General features: G+C 47.0%; 1 protein-coding gene across 2 annotated transcripts in view; it reads left to right on the top strand.

Moving 5' to 3' along the window:
- The window catches only part of RAD50 (RAD50 double strand break repair protein), a 463,790-nt gene that overhangs the window by 208,664 nt on the left and 237,421 nt on the right, over positions 1 to 17,705 (top strand). For both annotated transcript variants that reach the window (XM_073620674.1, XM_073620673.1), the window contains exons 13-14: positions 7,355 to 7,530; positions 16,533 to 16,770. In XM_073620674.1, coding sequence (XP_073476775.1) covers positions 7,355 to 7,530; positions 16,533 to 16,770 — 414 coding nt within the window. The remainder of the gene's footprint in view (positions 1 to 7,354; positions 7,531 to 16,532; positions 16,771 to 17,705) is intronic.

Raw genomic sequence — 17,705 nt, 5'->3', positions numbered from 1 at the left:
GATGCAGCTTATCTTTTGTCAGGTTGCCTGCCACCAGATGCGGTTTGTCGCTTGCCACGTCGCCTGCCACCAAATGTGGTTTGCCACGTCACCTGCCACCAGATGTGGATTGTCGCTTGCCGCATCGCCTGCCACCAGATGTGGATTGCCACTTGCCACGTCCCCTGCCATCAGATGTGAATTGACGCTTGCCACATTGCCTGCCACTAGATGTGTATTGCCACTTGCCACCAGATGTGGATTGCTATGTCACCGGCCACCAGATGTGGATTGCCACTGCACCTGCCACCAGATGTGGAATCTCTCGTGCCACATCGCCTGACACCAGATGTGGTTTGCCATCTGCCACCAAATGTGGTTTGCCACCTGCCACCAAATGTGGTTTGCCACCTGCCATCAGATTTTTTTGTCATCTGGCACCAGATGAGGTTTGTCATCTGCCGTGGTGGCAGCACAGGCCAGTGAGGGAGAACAGCGGTAAAGCGAGGTGGGCGGTGAGAGATGATCTCATCTCTCTGCTCCCCCGCCTCACCGCAGTGTAGTGGCCCCGCTGTGTGGGTGGAAGAGCGGTGATCTGGGTGGGCAGTGAGAGATGTCATCTCTCTGCTTGCCAGCCGCTGCTCATCAGACAGTGCAGCTTTCACGGCCCAGCTGCAAATAGGCCACGGCCCAGGGGTTGGGGAACCCTGCTATAGGTCATTTGCTTGCCTTCCTACAGTGTGGCTGGATCAGAAATTGGCCTTGAGTACCCTAAAAGGTCAGGTCTCAACCTTGGCCATTTTGTTCAAAGGGGCCCTTAGCCTGGGACTTCTTGATATAGTCTTTTGTGCAAGGGGTTCAAGGGGTTGCTCACATCACTGTGCCTCGTCGTCACAAGTGATGCTGTGGGACTTTTCTTTTTATACTTTTGTTCCTCCAAGAGCTGCCTTTCCAACCGATCCTGGAAATTCCTTTGACTTTTACCTGTAAGGTTACTTTGCTCGTTAACAACAAAAATTGAAGCCGTTCAGCTGGACATAGGTCTAATCCGCCAAGATATAGACAAACTCAGGTCGCGAGTTACTGAGACGGAGCAAAGACTGAGTACCACTGAAGACACCACGACGGAGCAACCCTCCGTAAGCTTCAAACCAAAGTAAAGACCCTAGAATACAGAGCCGAGGAAGCGGAGAACAGAAATTGGCGCAATAATCTTCGTAATATCGGTTTACCAGAGGGGGCGGAGGGGAAAAATCCTACCTCCTTCATAGAGGGCTTGTTACGTGACCTTCTGCCCGAGACCCGTTGGTCACCCTATTATACAGTGGAGAGGGCACACCGCATGCCGCCGGGGCCTCCTGGATCCCCTCTCCGAACCTTCATCCTCTGTCTCCTCAACTTTAGAGACAGAGATGAAGTTCTCCGTGCCTCCAGAAATGTTGGGGATCTCAGATTCCAGAACACTAAATTGATGATTTTCCCGGATTACTCGGTGGAGACCCAGAAACTCAGAAAATCTTTTGACCAAGTTAAAGCGGCATTGAGATCATGCAGCATTCGCTACAGTATACTCTTCCCTGCTCGTCTGAGAGTCCAGGACGGGGAGACAACTCGATTCTTCAGCACACCTAGAGAGGCCTCTGCCTGGCTGGACTCGCTACCACAGATCCGCTGACCGACTAACCGGTATGTGCCGAATACCCTCTTCGCTGTTTACGTGTAACAACCTGGGCCCAGGTCTGAGTTACCACACAAACTGCTCCATGGAAATCTTAGTTTTGTTTCACAGGTTGTGCTCAGTTCAAACCCATGGTATGTTTGGACTTGAGGGGGGTAACTAACTATCCCCTATCAGGAAATTCTAAGTTAATGCCCCTGGCAAAGAATATGGTCAGGAGACTGTTGAGATATGAAGCTTCTTGACACGCGCTTGCCCCCCTTGAGGAGCGTTGAAGTTCTTGTTCTAGGTATCCTCATAATGATGGATCGACTTTACTGTGGGGTCGCAATATGGTTTACTTCCCTCCGTTTGACTTTTAATACCTCACAGCCTGTTATAGTCCATTAGCGGAGATGTCACATTTGGAAGGCCGCTTGAACTGCTGCTCCCCCCCCCCCCGGGTGTAGTTTCGGGGGGTTGGGCTCGCCTCTTCCACGGACCCCCTGTTGCAGCCGGCGAGCTGAATCGGTTTGGGATTGAAACCCGCCTCAGTTTGGGGGGAGTCGGGTGGGGTGGGGGGTGGCGAAAGTTCCCCTAATGGGGCTAGTTTAATTTACGTTGGTTATTGGGCTGTTTTTAGTTTTGGTTTTGTTTTTGTTTTATAATTGCACTAAAAGAATTGTCTCATCAGCATTGCACTGTTTCCAGATGTGCCCGTTGTGGGTCCGGGGGTCCAATTCAGAAGCCGTGACCTACACTGATCCTAACATTCTTATCATTTTTAGTAACCATGTCCTCCCTTAACATCATCTCCTGGAACACCAGGGGACTGAACTCCCCGGTCAAGCGTTCCCTGGTGTTCCAATTCATTAAAGCTTATAACCCACATATATGTGTGCTCCAGGAGACGCACCTAATAGGAAGTAGGGTTCTGGCCCTAAAAAAAACATGGGTGGGCTATCACTACCACTCTACGCACTCCAGCTTCTCTAGGGGTGTTACTATCCTGATACTGAAATCTCTTCCTTTCCGGCTCCTGGATTTGGCCCTGGACCCCGATGATCGATATGTTATCATTCATGCTAAAATATACTCTCTAACGTGGACCATTGTGGGCTTATACTTGCCCCCTCCGGCTTCTTTGCTGGTGCTCAATCAGATCACCAGCAAAATGGCTGACTTTGCATCTGACAACAATATCATACTGGGTGATTTTAATCTGGTCCCTGACCCGGATCTTGATAGACTAACGTCAGCGGGACATCATTGCCCTGGGTTGACTGAGTGGGCGGATACTTATGGCCTGACTGATGTCTGGAGGTGGAGACACCCCCAGACCAGGGCATACACATGCCACTTGGCCTCTCACAGAACGTTTTCCCGAATAGACTTAGTCTTCGCAGGAAGTCCGGTCCTCCCACGGGTCATAGACATATGAATATTGCCTAGAGGAATCTCTGATCACGCGCCCTTGTTGTTGTCACTGGACCTTTCCCTGGGCTCTGTAAACAAGATATGGAGGCTCTCTAGGTTTTGGATCTCAGACTCTGCTCTGGACTCCCAATTCAAAACGGAGCTGCTTGACTTTTGGGTGGTAAATGTGGGCTCGGCTGATCCCACAGTTGTGTGGGATGCCTTTAAGTCCATGACGAGGGGACACTACCAGACCATCATAGCCAGAGTTCGCAGGGAGCGCAAGGCAGATTTGGTAAAGGCTGAGAGGGAGGCGAGTAGTGCAGAGGATCTTTTGTTCATACCCGTGACCCTATACACTATTTACAATTACAATTTATGACGAAGGAGGTGGTTCGCCTTCGTACCTCTCTTACCCAGAAAAAAATGTTAGCTCAATCCCAACGGATATTTGAGCAGGGGGAGAGGGCAGGCCGTTTGAGGATCTGGTAGCATACCTAGATAACATTGATATCCCAACCCTTACGGTAACGTATCGTGACAAGCTCAACGCCCCAATTACGTCCTTAGAAATACTCCAGGCACTTAAATCGATGCAGACGGGGAAAACGATGGTATCCCGGTGGAGTTTTACAAACAATATGCTACAGAACTAGTGGACAAACTTCAGGGCCTCTTCTCTGCATCGATGCGCCTCGAGAAACTCCCGGATACGATGAGTGAAGCGATCATAGTGGTGATCCCCAAGCCAGGGAAAGACCCCACTTTATGCTCCTCGTATCGTCCCATATCCCTCCTGAATGTGGATGCAAAAGTACTGGCAAAAGTATTGGCCAATAGGCTTAACTTGGTCATTACTGCCCTGATCCACAGGGATCAAACAGGTTTCATGCCCGGGAGAGGCACTGACATCAATATTAGACGCCTTCATACTCACAAAGACAGGGCAGACGAGACATCCAAGGGAATGGTGGCCTCACTCGACACAGAGAAGGCTTTTGACTCCGTCGAGTGGCACTACTTATGGGGCTACTTATGGGAAGTGATTTGGGTTTGGCCCTGGTTTCACGAAATGGCTCTGCATGCTATACCATTGCCCTTCAGCCTGAATACGCACCAACGGTTGCCTATCAGAGAAGTTTAAATTATTTCGGGGCACGAGACAGGGGTGTCCCCTTTCCCCGGGCCTATTTGCTCTGGCGATGGAGCCCCTGGCTATATTGCTGAGGGCCGACCCCGGTGTAAGGGGGCTTTAGGTAGGCCCAATCGAGGAGAAAATATCGCTGTATGCGGACGACACTCTGCTCTATTTAGCGGATGCGTCGTCCTCTTTACAGACTGCATTAGGTCTGATTAACCGATTCGGTGAGTACTCGGGGATCCGTATTAATTGGGATAAGTCGGTTCTGTTCCCGCTCCATCCTTCGACTCCTAGGGTTCCACACGCGCAGCTTAAATGGGTAGACGACTTCAAGTACCTGGGGATTAAAATTAGTGGTAAAGTCCAGGACTATATGGACAACAATCTATGACCACTTATGACACAGCTAACGGCTAGGTGCGCTGCTTGGCGTTCCCTTTCACTGACCCCGGTTGGCAGAGTAAGTCTGCTAAAAATGATTTACCTTCCCAAATATTTATATTTTTTCCGCAACACACCCATACACATCCCTAGGGCTTTTTTCCGAAGGTTGGAGGGACTGTTGATACACTTTGTCTGGGCTGGGAGGCCACCCAGGGTGGCCAAGCAGATCCTATATCTCCCACTTTCGGGGGAGGGGACTGGCACTACCGAACTTTCAAATTTATTATTGGGCAGCTGTTTTTGTTACGATTCGGTGGTGGTTCTCCCAGCCCACACAGAATCCAGCGGTTACTTTGGAGGCAGCCATTCTGGGCTCCTTTGCAGCCCTGAGTAATCTCCTGTTTCGTGGACTTAGGGCTAGCCCGTCCATGACAACTCCGATGCGTACCATCGTAAGGGTCTGGCAGGAGGCTAGGAAGATATACAGGAAACCCAACCATATCTCACCTCATATGCCCCTATGGGGTAACACCATGCTCCCTCACCTTCACAGTATACCGGACCCCTCTATTTGGGCAAAAAAGGGTATTCTTACATTAAAACATATAGTTCAAGACGGTAGGCTTATGACTTTCCAGGCCCTGAGACAATCATTTGCTGTCCCATCCTCCTTCCAATTCAGATACTGGCAGCTAAAGCACGCTTTTGAAGCTCAGTTCCCTGCCCCCCTTATTTTGGAACCAGATTCAATTGAACGGCTCTTAATTTCCAGTGTGATGGGGAAGCCACTTTCAACATTATATCTATACCTTACAGTAGAGTATGACACCAAGCTAACTAAGACATGGGAAAAGTGGAGGGTTGATATTCCTTCCCTGGACGAGGAGGAATGGAAGGAGTGTTTAATTTCTTACATTCCTTCCATGATCGCAGCAAAAGATAGGTTCATACAATTCAAGTTCCTACACAGAGCGTATTTCACTCCACAGAGACTGGCACGCATTTACAATCAAAGAGACCCCAATTGTCAGAGATGTAGACAGGAGGTGGGAACCTTTTGGCACATGGTCTGGTCCTGTCCCAAACTCAGACCCTATTGGTCAGCAGTGGCCTCCACATTGAGTAATGTCACAGGTTTAAATGTACCGGTTGATCCTCAGATACTGTTGCTCAGCCATTTGGAGGATGTTGAGGGAGACAGGTATAGTAAATTGTGTCTTACCTTTGCATTATATTATGCTAGGCGTGAAATTTTACTGGTATGGAAACTAGCGGAGCCTCCCACTCTGGCCTCGTGGAGAAGGTCGGTGAACATGGTACTTCCTCTGTATAGAATGACATATGAAAGTAAGCAGTGCCCAGGGAAGTTTGATAAGATCTGGTCCTCTTGGGTGGACGCCTCTGGGGACCCTGAACCCCCTACTTCATAATTATGCAGTGAAACTCATTGGAGGACACCCTATATCCCATGCATGTTCCACTTGTGCCTGTTCTCTCTCGCCCCCCCCCCCCCCCTTTTCCCCATTTCCCTACCAGGCTTGATTGAATAGTGGTTACTTACATAATGTTATCTATGATGGTATAATATTATAATGCCATAAGGTGTACTGTTAAGTGATATTTCTGACATCTGCACACCTGGAATATCTGATAAACAGAGGTTACAGGTTGGAGGTAGATCTTACTGTCATTATCCTCTCTACACTGAATGTACTAACTTATTTTGTACTGTAATGCTGATTTGTTCAATAAAAAACTTTTTCTGTTAAAAAAAGGTTACTTTGCTAATGGCTATTACCCCAGCCAGATGGGTTTCAGAGCTGGCTGCTCAGCCTTGTGGGGGAGCTCATTTTGGTGTTTCAGAAGGACAAGGTGGTTTTATCCTTCAAAGAACATCAGCTAGTAGATATATTATTTTTTCAACAGAAGAGTTTGCTAGCAGATGGTAAAGGAGTTTTTTTGGCAGAAGAGATATGTAAATGTTTACTTTGTGTACACTTCTGCGGAGACGGCACAGGGCAGTGTATGCTCCTGACTAACTCCAGAGTTGCTTTATCAGTGGCCTCCCAATGGCTGAAGGAAAGAAGACTCTGTTACAGAAAAAGATCAGGAAAAGATGGCACCAGTGGTGGGCAGAGCAACAAGGGGGGAGTGTGGACCTTTGTGGGCACGCTGCGACTTTAGTTTTGCTATAAGGAAAGACTGATCAACATGACCCTTGCCATTCCCATTGCTATCTCCTCTAACAATACCCGTGCATAGAGGCTGTCATAAGCACTTTTTAATGCTCCCTCTGTAATGTAACTGCCTCCTAGCAATCCCTAGATATCCGGTATAAAAACTGTGTACAAATTCACAATCAAAAGTGTGATTTGCCAACTACCTGGAATACAGTAGCTTTTTTCCATGTTTACTGAAGGCAATATGTTGACCACAGGAACAGGGTTATAGTCTGTTAGTTGAGGTCAGCCAATAGTAAACATTAATCCAGCCAAATGGAAAAAGCGGAATTAAGGAAGGTAAAGTAAAAGGATCTAAAGCAAGTTTATTTATTTTTTTTTCATTTTTCCATTTACTATTAACAATTTTACCTACTTCACATGACTTTTGTAATCTGCAATAATGCAAAACGCTCTCCAGTGCACAATGAACTAATACATATAGCACTTTTCTTAATTTCTTATTTTTGTTGCTGATATTTTATATGTGCATCGTCTAAGTACAGGCGTGAAAAACTTCAGGTAACCATGTTTTCTCTTTTATTTTGCTGTGTATAGCAAGGAGCTAGTGTCAGCTGAGCAGAATAAAAGCCACATGAGCAATGAGCTGCGGAAAAAAGAACAACAATGTGGATCTTATGAAGAAAAACTCTTTAATGTTTGCGGTAGCCAAGACTTTGACAGTGATATAACACGCCTGCTGGATGACATAGAAAAGTCATCTAAACAACGAGGTCAGAAACCTCATGTTCATATAAAATATTACTGCTAGATTTGTTGTGATCCTTAACCAGTTTACTAGCAGAAGTCATTAAAGCTTAGATGCCAGGATTTAATTTAGCAGCTTTATTATGCAGTGGTTATCTTGTCAATGCATTTGTGACTAACTTGCCAATCTGAATGAATGCTTTGCACTTGAATGAATGCATTGCACTTGTTTTTATCACTTTTTTAACCTTTTTCGATGTATTTATTTTAATTGTACAGGACAAGAAGTATTTGCAGCTACCTTCAAGTGATTGGACACTGGCAGAAGCTTTGCTGGGAACACCCCAAATGCACCTTCATTTAAGCCTGTACACTCCATGGGATGCCAGCTTTTTGCTAGTGTCTTTAAAGCAGGACTTTACCCATAACTTGATAAAAAAAAAGTTATTTATCAAGGAACATACATTCCACATTAATAATTATCAAAATTAGTTTCTGGTGTTCATTACCTCCAGCATTGCTCCTGTGTCTTCTTGCTGGAGGCTGCCACTTTGCTGAAGCCCAGAGCCCTTGAGCAGTAGTAAATCCTAAAGCAGAACGAAACCCATCAATTTAACGGTTTCAAAAATCAGTTACATTCCTGGAATGCCGGCATTGCTAACAGGCGAAATGAATACTAGCTCAATCTGCTTTCTGGATGTATTGCTCAAGGGCCGGGAGGATCATTGTTAAAAATTTATATAAGAAGCCATTGTCTGGCAATAAGATCCTGCTAGCGGATTCAGGCCATCCGAGGCACACTATAAGCGCCATTACCATAGGACGATTTTTGAGACTTTGGAGGATATGTAGCAAATGAGAAGGATTTTGAGAAGGAATTCACATTGATGTATAGACAATTTCTCCAGCAGGGTTATCCTGAGTCGGTGTTGACAAGGGCTATGAATAAAGCTAGAACTATAGAAAGTGATAGCCTATTAAAAGAGAAGGCCCTGAAAGCCAGTTAGAAATGTTTGCAATGTAGTGAAACATTAGCTTCCCATATTGTACATTGACAGCATGTATACCCATATATTGTCTAAGAGCTTCTAGATGGGCTCCCTCTTTGGGTAGTCAACTCTTTTAGTCATTTCTCATCCTGGTGGTAGCAGTTGGCTTAATTTTAAAGGCAACTACAGGTGTGGGGAGAACAAGTGTCCGTTCTGTCCCAGTATTTCCATAGGTGATCAGTTTGTGTCAGTTAGTAACAAAGAGTTTAAAATTAAGACCTTTATTAACTGTGACACAAGATATGTTTTTTACCTTATCACCTGCGGTATTTACATTAAACAATATGTACGAAGGACAACAAGGAGGCTACTAACGCAACACATTTTAATGCTCCTTTCACATGTTGCGGACTCTGCCAGGAGCTCAACTGCTTAGCGGAGATTCTGTCCGCTAATCCCCACTGAGCAGGCGGATGGCTGGTCCATGTCCGCTCTGCTTATGCAGAGCGAACACAGACATGGCCTGCTCTCCTCTATGGGCAGTCGGATGTAAATGGACCATCTACTGTCAGTTTACACCTAACTGCCATCCTAACCGCTAAACAGATGGAGAACGGATCCCCCTGTTGTGTCCCCACTCACCAAATGTTGTCACCCCTACAAGGGTAATAGGCATAAGTGGGTGGTCCTAGATGGGCTTCCTCCTAGGCTCTCCCAATGTTCTGTCGGGATCCTCCAGCTGTTTCCACAGATAAGGGGTCACACTGGTCAGCACCTTTCCAAAGATCACTCAACGGTACTCAGAACTGAGTCCCACTCTGGAGTATATTTATGATGGCTCCGTCATCATCCATATTGACAGCTCGATGAAGATGTTCTTCATTCATCGGTTCTCTTGTAGTGGAGACGGGGATGAGTAGACTGTATGCACGTTCACCATTAAACTCTGTAACTTTCAGTCTGAACCTGTAGGTAGAACTGGGCTCTAATCCTTCCACAACATTTTTCCGAGAATATCCCGAATAGATTGTGCCATACGCATGCGTCTTCGGATCTTCCTCTTCTATAGAAAATTTAAACCAGTTTGTGACCGGGCCTCTAATCTGATAAGCGTTATTGATATCCCAATACAGCTCAAAACTGTGGGGATTCACCTTCCCTACTATGGGAGGATCAGGGTGTGGAAAAGCAACCTCACCTTATTTTTGGTGACCGCACACTTCCAGCAGAGTAAATTACTGAAGACAGGAGCTCAGTGAGAGGTCAGTGCCTGGCACTGCCTGCCTGGTTTAAATTTTCTATAGAAGAGGAAGATCCGAAGACGCGTGCGTATGGCACAATTTATTCGGGATATTCCCGGAAACATGTTGTGGAAGGATTAGAGCCCAGCTCTACCTACAGGTTCAGACTGAAAGTTACAGAGTTTAATGGTGAATGTGCATACAGTCCACTCGTCTCCGTCTCCACTACAAGAGAACCGATGAATGGAGAACATCTTCATCGAGGTGTCAATATGGATGATGAAGGAGCCATCATAAATATACTCCAGAGTGGGACTCAGTTCTGAGCACCGTGGAGTGATTTTTGGAAAGGTGCTGACCAGTGTGACCCCTTATCTGTGGAAACAGCTGGAGGATCCCGACGGAACATTGGGAGAGCCTAGGAGGAAGCCCATCCAGGACCACCCACTTATGCCTATTACCCCTGTAGGGGTGACAACATTTGGTGAGTGGGGACACATCGGGGGGAGCACCACAAGTCACCTAATTTGATGAGCACCGAAGTCACCCGAAAAGATTATTACCGGTTACTCTGGAATCACACTCCTGTGATATACACTTTACCCCTTGGGACTCTATATTTATTTTTTAATTTATTTTAATTTGATTTTCTACGCACAGTCTGTATGGGGCTTGGTTTATATACATACATATCTGCCTTTATGAGCACACAGGCATCCATTTTTTCATTTAGCACGGTTTCTGTTACATTACATTTTTTCCCACCTCTGACAGATATACTTATACACACCCAGCCCCAACAAGATAGGTATTTCCTTCCTTTCCTGGAGGCAGGGTATTCACTTATAATTTGCGTACACTATAGGGTTTATAGGGTAGCGCCATTCGCCTCACTTTTTTCTCTTTTTTCTCTTTTTTTAATATTTGAATTGTATTTCCTACAATGTAAACTTTTCAGATTTCGCACTAAAACTCAACCACTAAGTGCTTAGTCTTAGATGGATGGCCGGGTGTTGCATCTCACCTTAGTTAGCACATTTTACTGCCATTTCCACCTAGAGCCATTATATGGTACTCAGGCGAATCCTCCCGACTTTTCACCATAAGGGTTTGCTACAGAACAGTCTACACCTGGGTTGCTGTATTCTCCTTCTAGACACGATTGCCCTATATTCAGTATCCGACTCAATACGTTATCCTCAGGGGAATATCCTCCGCTATGGGGGAGACCAGACTAAAGAGAACTATTGCTTTGCTTAAGGCCTGCACAACACTCAGAATGTCAATGTGCCCCTTGCACTTGAGCAAGAGCCAACTCTGACACTGGTCTCTGCATCCAACTCTAGCTCTAATTTGGTATTCAATAAGTGGCTCACCTGACAAAAGTAGATTTTCCTCCATATATGTCCTAAATCCTTCAAACCAATAATGGATTTAATACAGCCATCTTTGCCCAGGGCCTTGCTAATGTGCAAAAGCTCACTTCTGCTGTCTGCAAAAGCTTTAGCATTGTGCAGCTTAGTTCTCCTGTCTCGCCATGCCCCTTTGGGTACAAAGACCCGTAAAATGCTCCGACATTCCTTGCTCATGAACTGATAGAATGTGCAGAACTCATGTACAGAAGGTGACCGCGATATTGTGTCAATCTTGCCGCTTTTATCGCCGAGATTTCACACCTGCGAGCCCCGTCACGGGAGCCAGTGCCGAGATGGCTCGCTGATCGGGAAAGGAAAACTTTTTTCCTTTCGCGATGAGTGACAGGCAGTGCTGACAGCTGTCTGGTATGAATCATGAGGGTGGACGCCGCACCAAATTTTAAATGAAAAACCGGCGTGGGTTCCCCCCAGGGGCATACCATGCCCTTCGGTCTGGAATGGATTGTAAGGGGAACCCCCTACGCTGAAAAATCGGCGTGGGGGTCCCCCCCAAAGTCCATACCAGACCCTTATCGAGCACGCAGCCCGGCCGGTCAGGAAACCGTACCAGGCCGCATGCCCTTAACATGGGGGGTGGGTGCTTTGGGGGAGGGGGGGCGCCCTGCGGCCCCCCCACACCCCAAAGCACCTTGTCCCCATGTTGATGAGGACAAGGGTCTCTTCCTGACAACCCTGGCCGTTGGTTGTCGGGGGTCTGTGGGCGGGGGGCTTATCGGAATCCGGGAGCCCCCTTTAATAAGGGGGCCCCCAGATCCCGGCCCCCCACCCTATGTGGATGAGTATGGGGTACATGGTACCCCTGCCCATTCACCTAGGGAAAAAAAGTGTCATAAAAAAAACACAGTACACAGGTTTTAAAAGTAATTTATTAGGCAGCTCCGGGGGTCTTCTTCCGACTTCGGGGTCTTCTTCCGACCTCTCCTCCCGGTGTTCGGCTTCTTCTCCTGGTGTTCCGCCTCTTCTCCCGGGCCCTTCCGCTATCTTCTTCCAGCTCTTTTGCTAGCGGGGGCCCGGTCTGCTGCCGCTGTCTTGTCCCCTCTTCTCTTCTTCTCTTCTTCCGATGTTGACACGACGCTCTCTCCTGCTGGAATGCTGTGTGCGAGCTGCGTAGCCATTTATATAAGCATGACCCCGCCCCCTTGTGACGTCACAGTCCCAGCATGCGTAGGGACTCTGGTGTCATAAGGGGGTGTGACCCCAGAGTCCCTGCGCATGCTGGGACTGTGACGTCACAAGGGGCGGGGTCACCGCTTATATAAGTGGCTGCGCACCTCGCACACAGCATTCCAGCAGGAGAGAGCGTTGTGTCAACATCGGAAGAAGAGAAGAGGGGACAAGACAGCAGCAGCAGACCGGGCCCCCGCTAGCAAAAGAGCTGGAAGAAGATAGCAGAGGGGCCCGGGAGAAGAAGCCGAACACCGGGAGGAGAGGTCGGAAGAAGACCCCCGGAGCTGCCTAATAAATTACATTTAAAACCTGTGTACTGTGTTTTTTTATTGACACTTTTTTTCCTAGGTGAATGGGTAGGGGTACCATGTACCCCATACTCATTTACATAGGGTGGGGGGCCGGGATCTGGGGGCTCCCTTATTAAAGGGGGCTTCCGGATTCTGATAAGCCCCCCGCCTGCAGACCCCGACAACCAACGGCCAGGGTTGTCGGGAAGAGGCCTTTGTCCTCATCAACATGGGGACAAGGTGCTTTGGGGTGGGGGGGGCCGCAGGGCGCCCCCCTCCCCCAAAGAACCCATCCCCCATGTTGAGGGCATTCGGCCTGGTACGGTTCAGGAGGGGGGGGGGCGCTCGCTTGTCCCCACCCCCTTTTCTGACCAGCCCGGGCAGCGTGCTCGGAATAAGGGTCTGGTAAGGATTTTGGGGGGACCCCCACGCCGATTTTTCGGGGTATCGGGTTCCCCTTACAATCCATACCAGACCTAAGGGCCTGGTATGCTCCGGGGGGGAAACCCACGCGCTTTTTTTCATTTAAAATTTGGCGCGGCGTTCCCCCTCATGATTCATACCAGACAGCTGTCAGCACTGCCTGTCGCTCATCGCGAAAGGGAAAAAAGTTTTCCTTTCCCGATCAGCGAGCCAGCGCGACATGCACAGTACCCTGTCGCCAAGAACCAGCGCGATGGGATCGTGCTGGAAACACAATCTCGCTGTCAGGTACTGTAAATGACCTTCTTCTGAAGGACTCTCCCTTCCAACTGTCAGAAAATTTCCACATGCCAATTCAGATGCTCTAGGCTTTTGGTTGGGTGGTCAGTTAAAAAAAATCTGTTCTCCAGCCTTCTCCTCACCTGTTCAGAAAAGAACATTCTTTCTCTCAGAGCACACACTCAAGAATTGAGGTTAAAGAGACATCCTACAATGAGATTCTCCATAAGAGTTTTGGCCTCATGGTAGCATCCTTTTGAGGCTGTACTATTTTACCAATTTTATTCAAAACCTTTCCAACACATCATCTTGTTAACCTGGAACAAACATGTACCGTCTCTCGACCTACACATGCTCCTGTCCAGCAAAGCAGGAAATTACCTAGCTTAGTGCGTATCTAACCAAGCCTTAACAATAGGGAAGTCTTTCCTTCCCTGTCATTGGAAAATAACAAGAGATGCCAGTCCTTCAGGCTGGGGAGGAATGTTTCAGTACCTTGGGAACCAGATAAGAGAGTCACCTGTGGAAGCCAAACTTCCCATTAACATCCTCTGGAGCTCCCTTCTGTGAGGACACCAAATCGGGGTGCAGTCAGACAATGCAACGGCTATGAAGCCTTGAAGGAAACAAATCGCATAATGTCACGTGCATAAACTCACTGTCCAGCAATCTCTGTGGTCCACATTTCAGGAGTAGACAACTGTAAAGTGGAGTACTTCAGCTGCCACCGCCTGTTTACGTGCAATGGGCCCTACACCTAGACATCTTCTATCTGAAATGGCAGAAAAGGGGGACTACAGATGTAGACATACTAGCTGCCAGATTAAATTAAGATCTTGCCTTTCGTAGACAGGACCAAGGATCCGCTGGCACCTGCCTTGCATACTTTGAAAATTCCCTGGTCTCAGTTCAGGCTAATCTATGCCTTCCCTCCAGTGCAAATTTTGCCTCGTCTGCTCAAAAAGATAGAGCAAAAGAGAAAAAGTGATTCTCATTACACCGAGCTGACCAAGAAGATCCTGGTACACAGGCATTCTCAGAGACTATGATCAGATGACCCCAGCCCTTTTCCAATATGCAAATGCGCTATTTCAGGGCCCTCTATTTCATCCTGCTTCTCAGTCGCTGGCTTTAACGGTATTGCTGTTGAAGCCCTGGCCTTAATCCGATCAAAAAGACAGATTCCCTTTTTGTCCTGTCCCCGGGACTTTGCAAGGAGCACTCTGCTTCCATGTCCACCTTTTGCGAGATGGGTCCCTCTGTTCCTACTTTTTCACATTTCTACCAGGTGGATGTAGAATCTTCTGTGAATGCAGCTTTCCACTACAAGGTTCTTACAGTGACACTCTGAAGTTGGATCCTTTTGGCACTTGTTGGTCTGTTTGTACAGTTCTGTTTGCCTAGATGTTACCCACCCTTCTTATTCATTGCTTGGCAACTTCCAGGATCTATGAATACTTTGCGTCCTGTGCTGTACAATTAAGATGGGAGGAATTTTGAATTGCCTGTAAATTCCATATCTTGGTGTACAATACAGCGCACAGGCCTTCCTCCTTGCCATTCTTTTACCTTTTACTCTGCAATTTTGATTCAAAACTGAAGTGGGGTGGGGTGCTTGGGGTATGTACTCAAAAGCTTGCCAGTGTCCAGTCAAGTGCATATGACCCAGGGTCTATGAATACTTTCCCTGTGACTTGTGCTATAATCTCAGATATGGAATTCACATGTTTCAGCTTTCACTGAGCTCTGTGATCTACTGTATTTATGCAGTGTTGTGTGAACACAGATCCCTGCTGAGAAGTAGCCTTTGATCTGTTTGTTTTATGAAGATGTAGAGAAGAGAGGGCTGCAGATAAATAGGTACAACCTATGTAGGAGGATTAGTTCCATCTCTGTGCATCACTTGAGGCTAGTCACTTCAGTCGGTATATGTAAAAATGTGTATATGTTTTAAACTGACTCAGTAACGTGGATGTAAACCCTCACATATACCCAGTGAAGTGAACAGCCCCAGATGATACACAGGGATGAAACAAATCTCCCTTCATAAGTTTTACTTGCATATCTGCTGTTTTCATCTGTATATATCTTTTAGAAAGTACTCTTTGTGTTAGGAGATTTTCTCTTCCTGTTTAGCACTGCAGTGAAGCCTGGGCATACAGCCAAGACAGCTGATTGGAGGAAAGGCACACACCCTCTCTCTTTATTGGCTTAGGGCTCTTTCACATGGGGCGGATCAGTGATGATCCGCCCCGTGAACATCCGCTTGCTCAGCGGGGATCGCTCTGCCGATCCCCGCTGAGCAGGAAGATGACAGGTCCGTCGTTGCACACTGTGCAGCGACGGACCTGTCAGAGCGCCGCTCTCCCCTATGGGGGATCGGGTGATGGTTTTTCCTCCGTTACACTTTTTTGAATCAGAGCGGGTCGGATGTCAGCGGACATGTCACCGCTGACATCCGACGCTCCATAGACCTCCATGGAGTGTCCATTCAGGTCCGCCTAAAAAAACTTGACAGGCGGACCTGAACGGACAGTCCGTGTGAAAGAGGCCAAAGGAAGAAAGGAATGTGCATAGCTCTGGTCTGAGGCCAAGCTGACTACTAATCTATTTATAGAAACCTCCCCTAACACACACTTTAGGCTCCAATTGGAGAACTTGTCAAAAGTTATCAGGCTGATAACAGAGGAACTGGGCAGGAGAAAGCTAGATATATGTGCCCAGCTCAAATTTCATGAATTGGTTTACATCCACTTTAACAGACTGAAAATAAGTTTGCTATCGAGCATTAGAGCAGATGGCATCTTTACCCCTGTCTGTGTCTGCATTGATATACACTCCTTTCTAGAGGTTAAGAACTAATACACATTTCACATCTGTTTTGCACTTAGTGTTCATGGCACTTCATACCTTTATACTTTTACTATTGTCAGATTTAGTCACTGCAGTTCATGCCTAAGCTGATGCAGCAGAGAGCAGTTGCTGAAGCTTATGGAGAGTATTACAATCAATGTACATAATCTAGCAGAGGGTTCAGCAATGACTTCAACTTGTAGCACAGGAACCTTTTTCCTGTGATGTGCTTGGAGTTGAGTATCCTGCTGTAAGGAAAGCACCTTGTATATAATTCCTTTGGTATTGTAGCTGCTAATGTTAGTATAGGTAGAGGAAATACATATTTATTACTGTATTTTATATTACAGCAATGCTGGCAGGGGCCACAGCTGTGTACACCCAGTTTATCACCCAGCTAACAGAGGATAATCAGCCCTGCTGTCCAGTGTGTCAAAGGATCTTCCCCTCAGAAGCCGAGCTGCAAGATGTCATTAATGACATGCAGTCCAAATTGCGTCTGGTTCCAGATAAACTCAAGTCTACAGAAAGTGATTTAAAGAGAAGAGAAAAAAGGAGAGATGAAATGATGGAGCTGAAGCCAATGAGGTACGTCTATTATGTTTATACAGACTTTATTAACACAGGCATTTCTTAAACGTACATTAAAAGAGAAGTACAGGGTTTGTTTTTTTTTTGTTTTTTTTTTGTTTTTTTTTGCAGAATCATACTTGGCTAGGTGAATGTAGAATCGGTCCCTGGCCGGCTCTATCACTAAGAACCGAGCGATCAAACACCACCGATCGCTTGGTTCCCAGAGCTCCCTGAGTAGAGAGCTGGTAACTGTCAGTCACTGCTCTCTGCATTGCCCCCCCCCCCCCTCGCTCACTGGCTTGCTGGGCTGTGGAGGGGGTGGGAGGGGCTGGCTCAGGCACTCAGCAGCTCATTAAGAGGCTGACCCGGGTGTCGGTCCAGGCATGTGGGCGGAACCTGACTTCATTGTCACAATCTTGCCCGAGCTTCAGCCCGCTGTCTGCTGAAAATGAGTCACAGGAGTGCAGAACGAACTGCATTCCTGTGACCCCTTTTGACTCTGCATTTGGTGCAGAGTCAGAAGGGGCTCATTTTGCAGCTTTCTATATAGACTCTTCCTCAACATTACTACAGTGGCTGTACCTGGACTGTGCGAGGCAGAAGCAGGATGAGCCTGTAATATGCCCTTCTGCACATTGTGAGCCTGCTGAAGGCGCTTGCCTAGACAAACAGCAAGCACAAACAGGAAAAATAAAAACAGTACTGTCATGGAAGAACACAGAACAGAAATGGGAATACTTCAAACTGACTGTATGCAGACACACTGCAAAATATGTTTCCATGGGTAGGAAGTTTAAAAGGCTAAAAATAAAACTTGCGTGGCTTGCGTCCAAAGTTAAAAAAAGCTATAAATAATAAGAAAAGAACGTTAAAAAGAGGAGGTGCACTATAACCATTTAAATGTTACAAATAATATAACAGCATAGGAAAAATGCAAATCAAGAACACAC

The sequence above is a fragment of the Aquarana catesbeiana genome, linkage group LG03 (assembly GCF_042186555.1).
Source record: "Aquarana catesbeiana isolate 2022-GZ linkage group LG03, ASM4218655v1, whole genome shotgun sequence".
NCBI classification, from domain to species: Eukaryota; Metazoa; Chordata; class Amphibia; order Anura; family Ranidae; genus Aquarana; species Aquarana catesbeiana.
The sequence above is the reverse complement of the archived record's forward strand: the minus strand, read 5'-3'. Positions and strand labels throughout refer to the sequence as shown.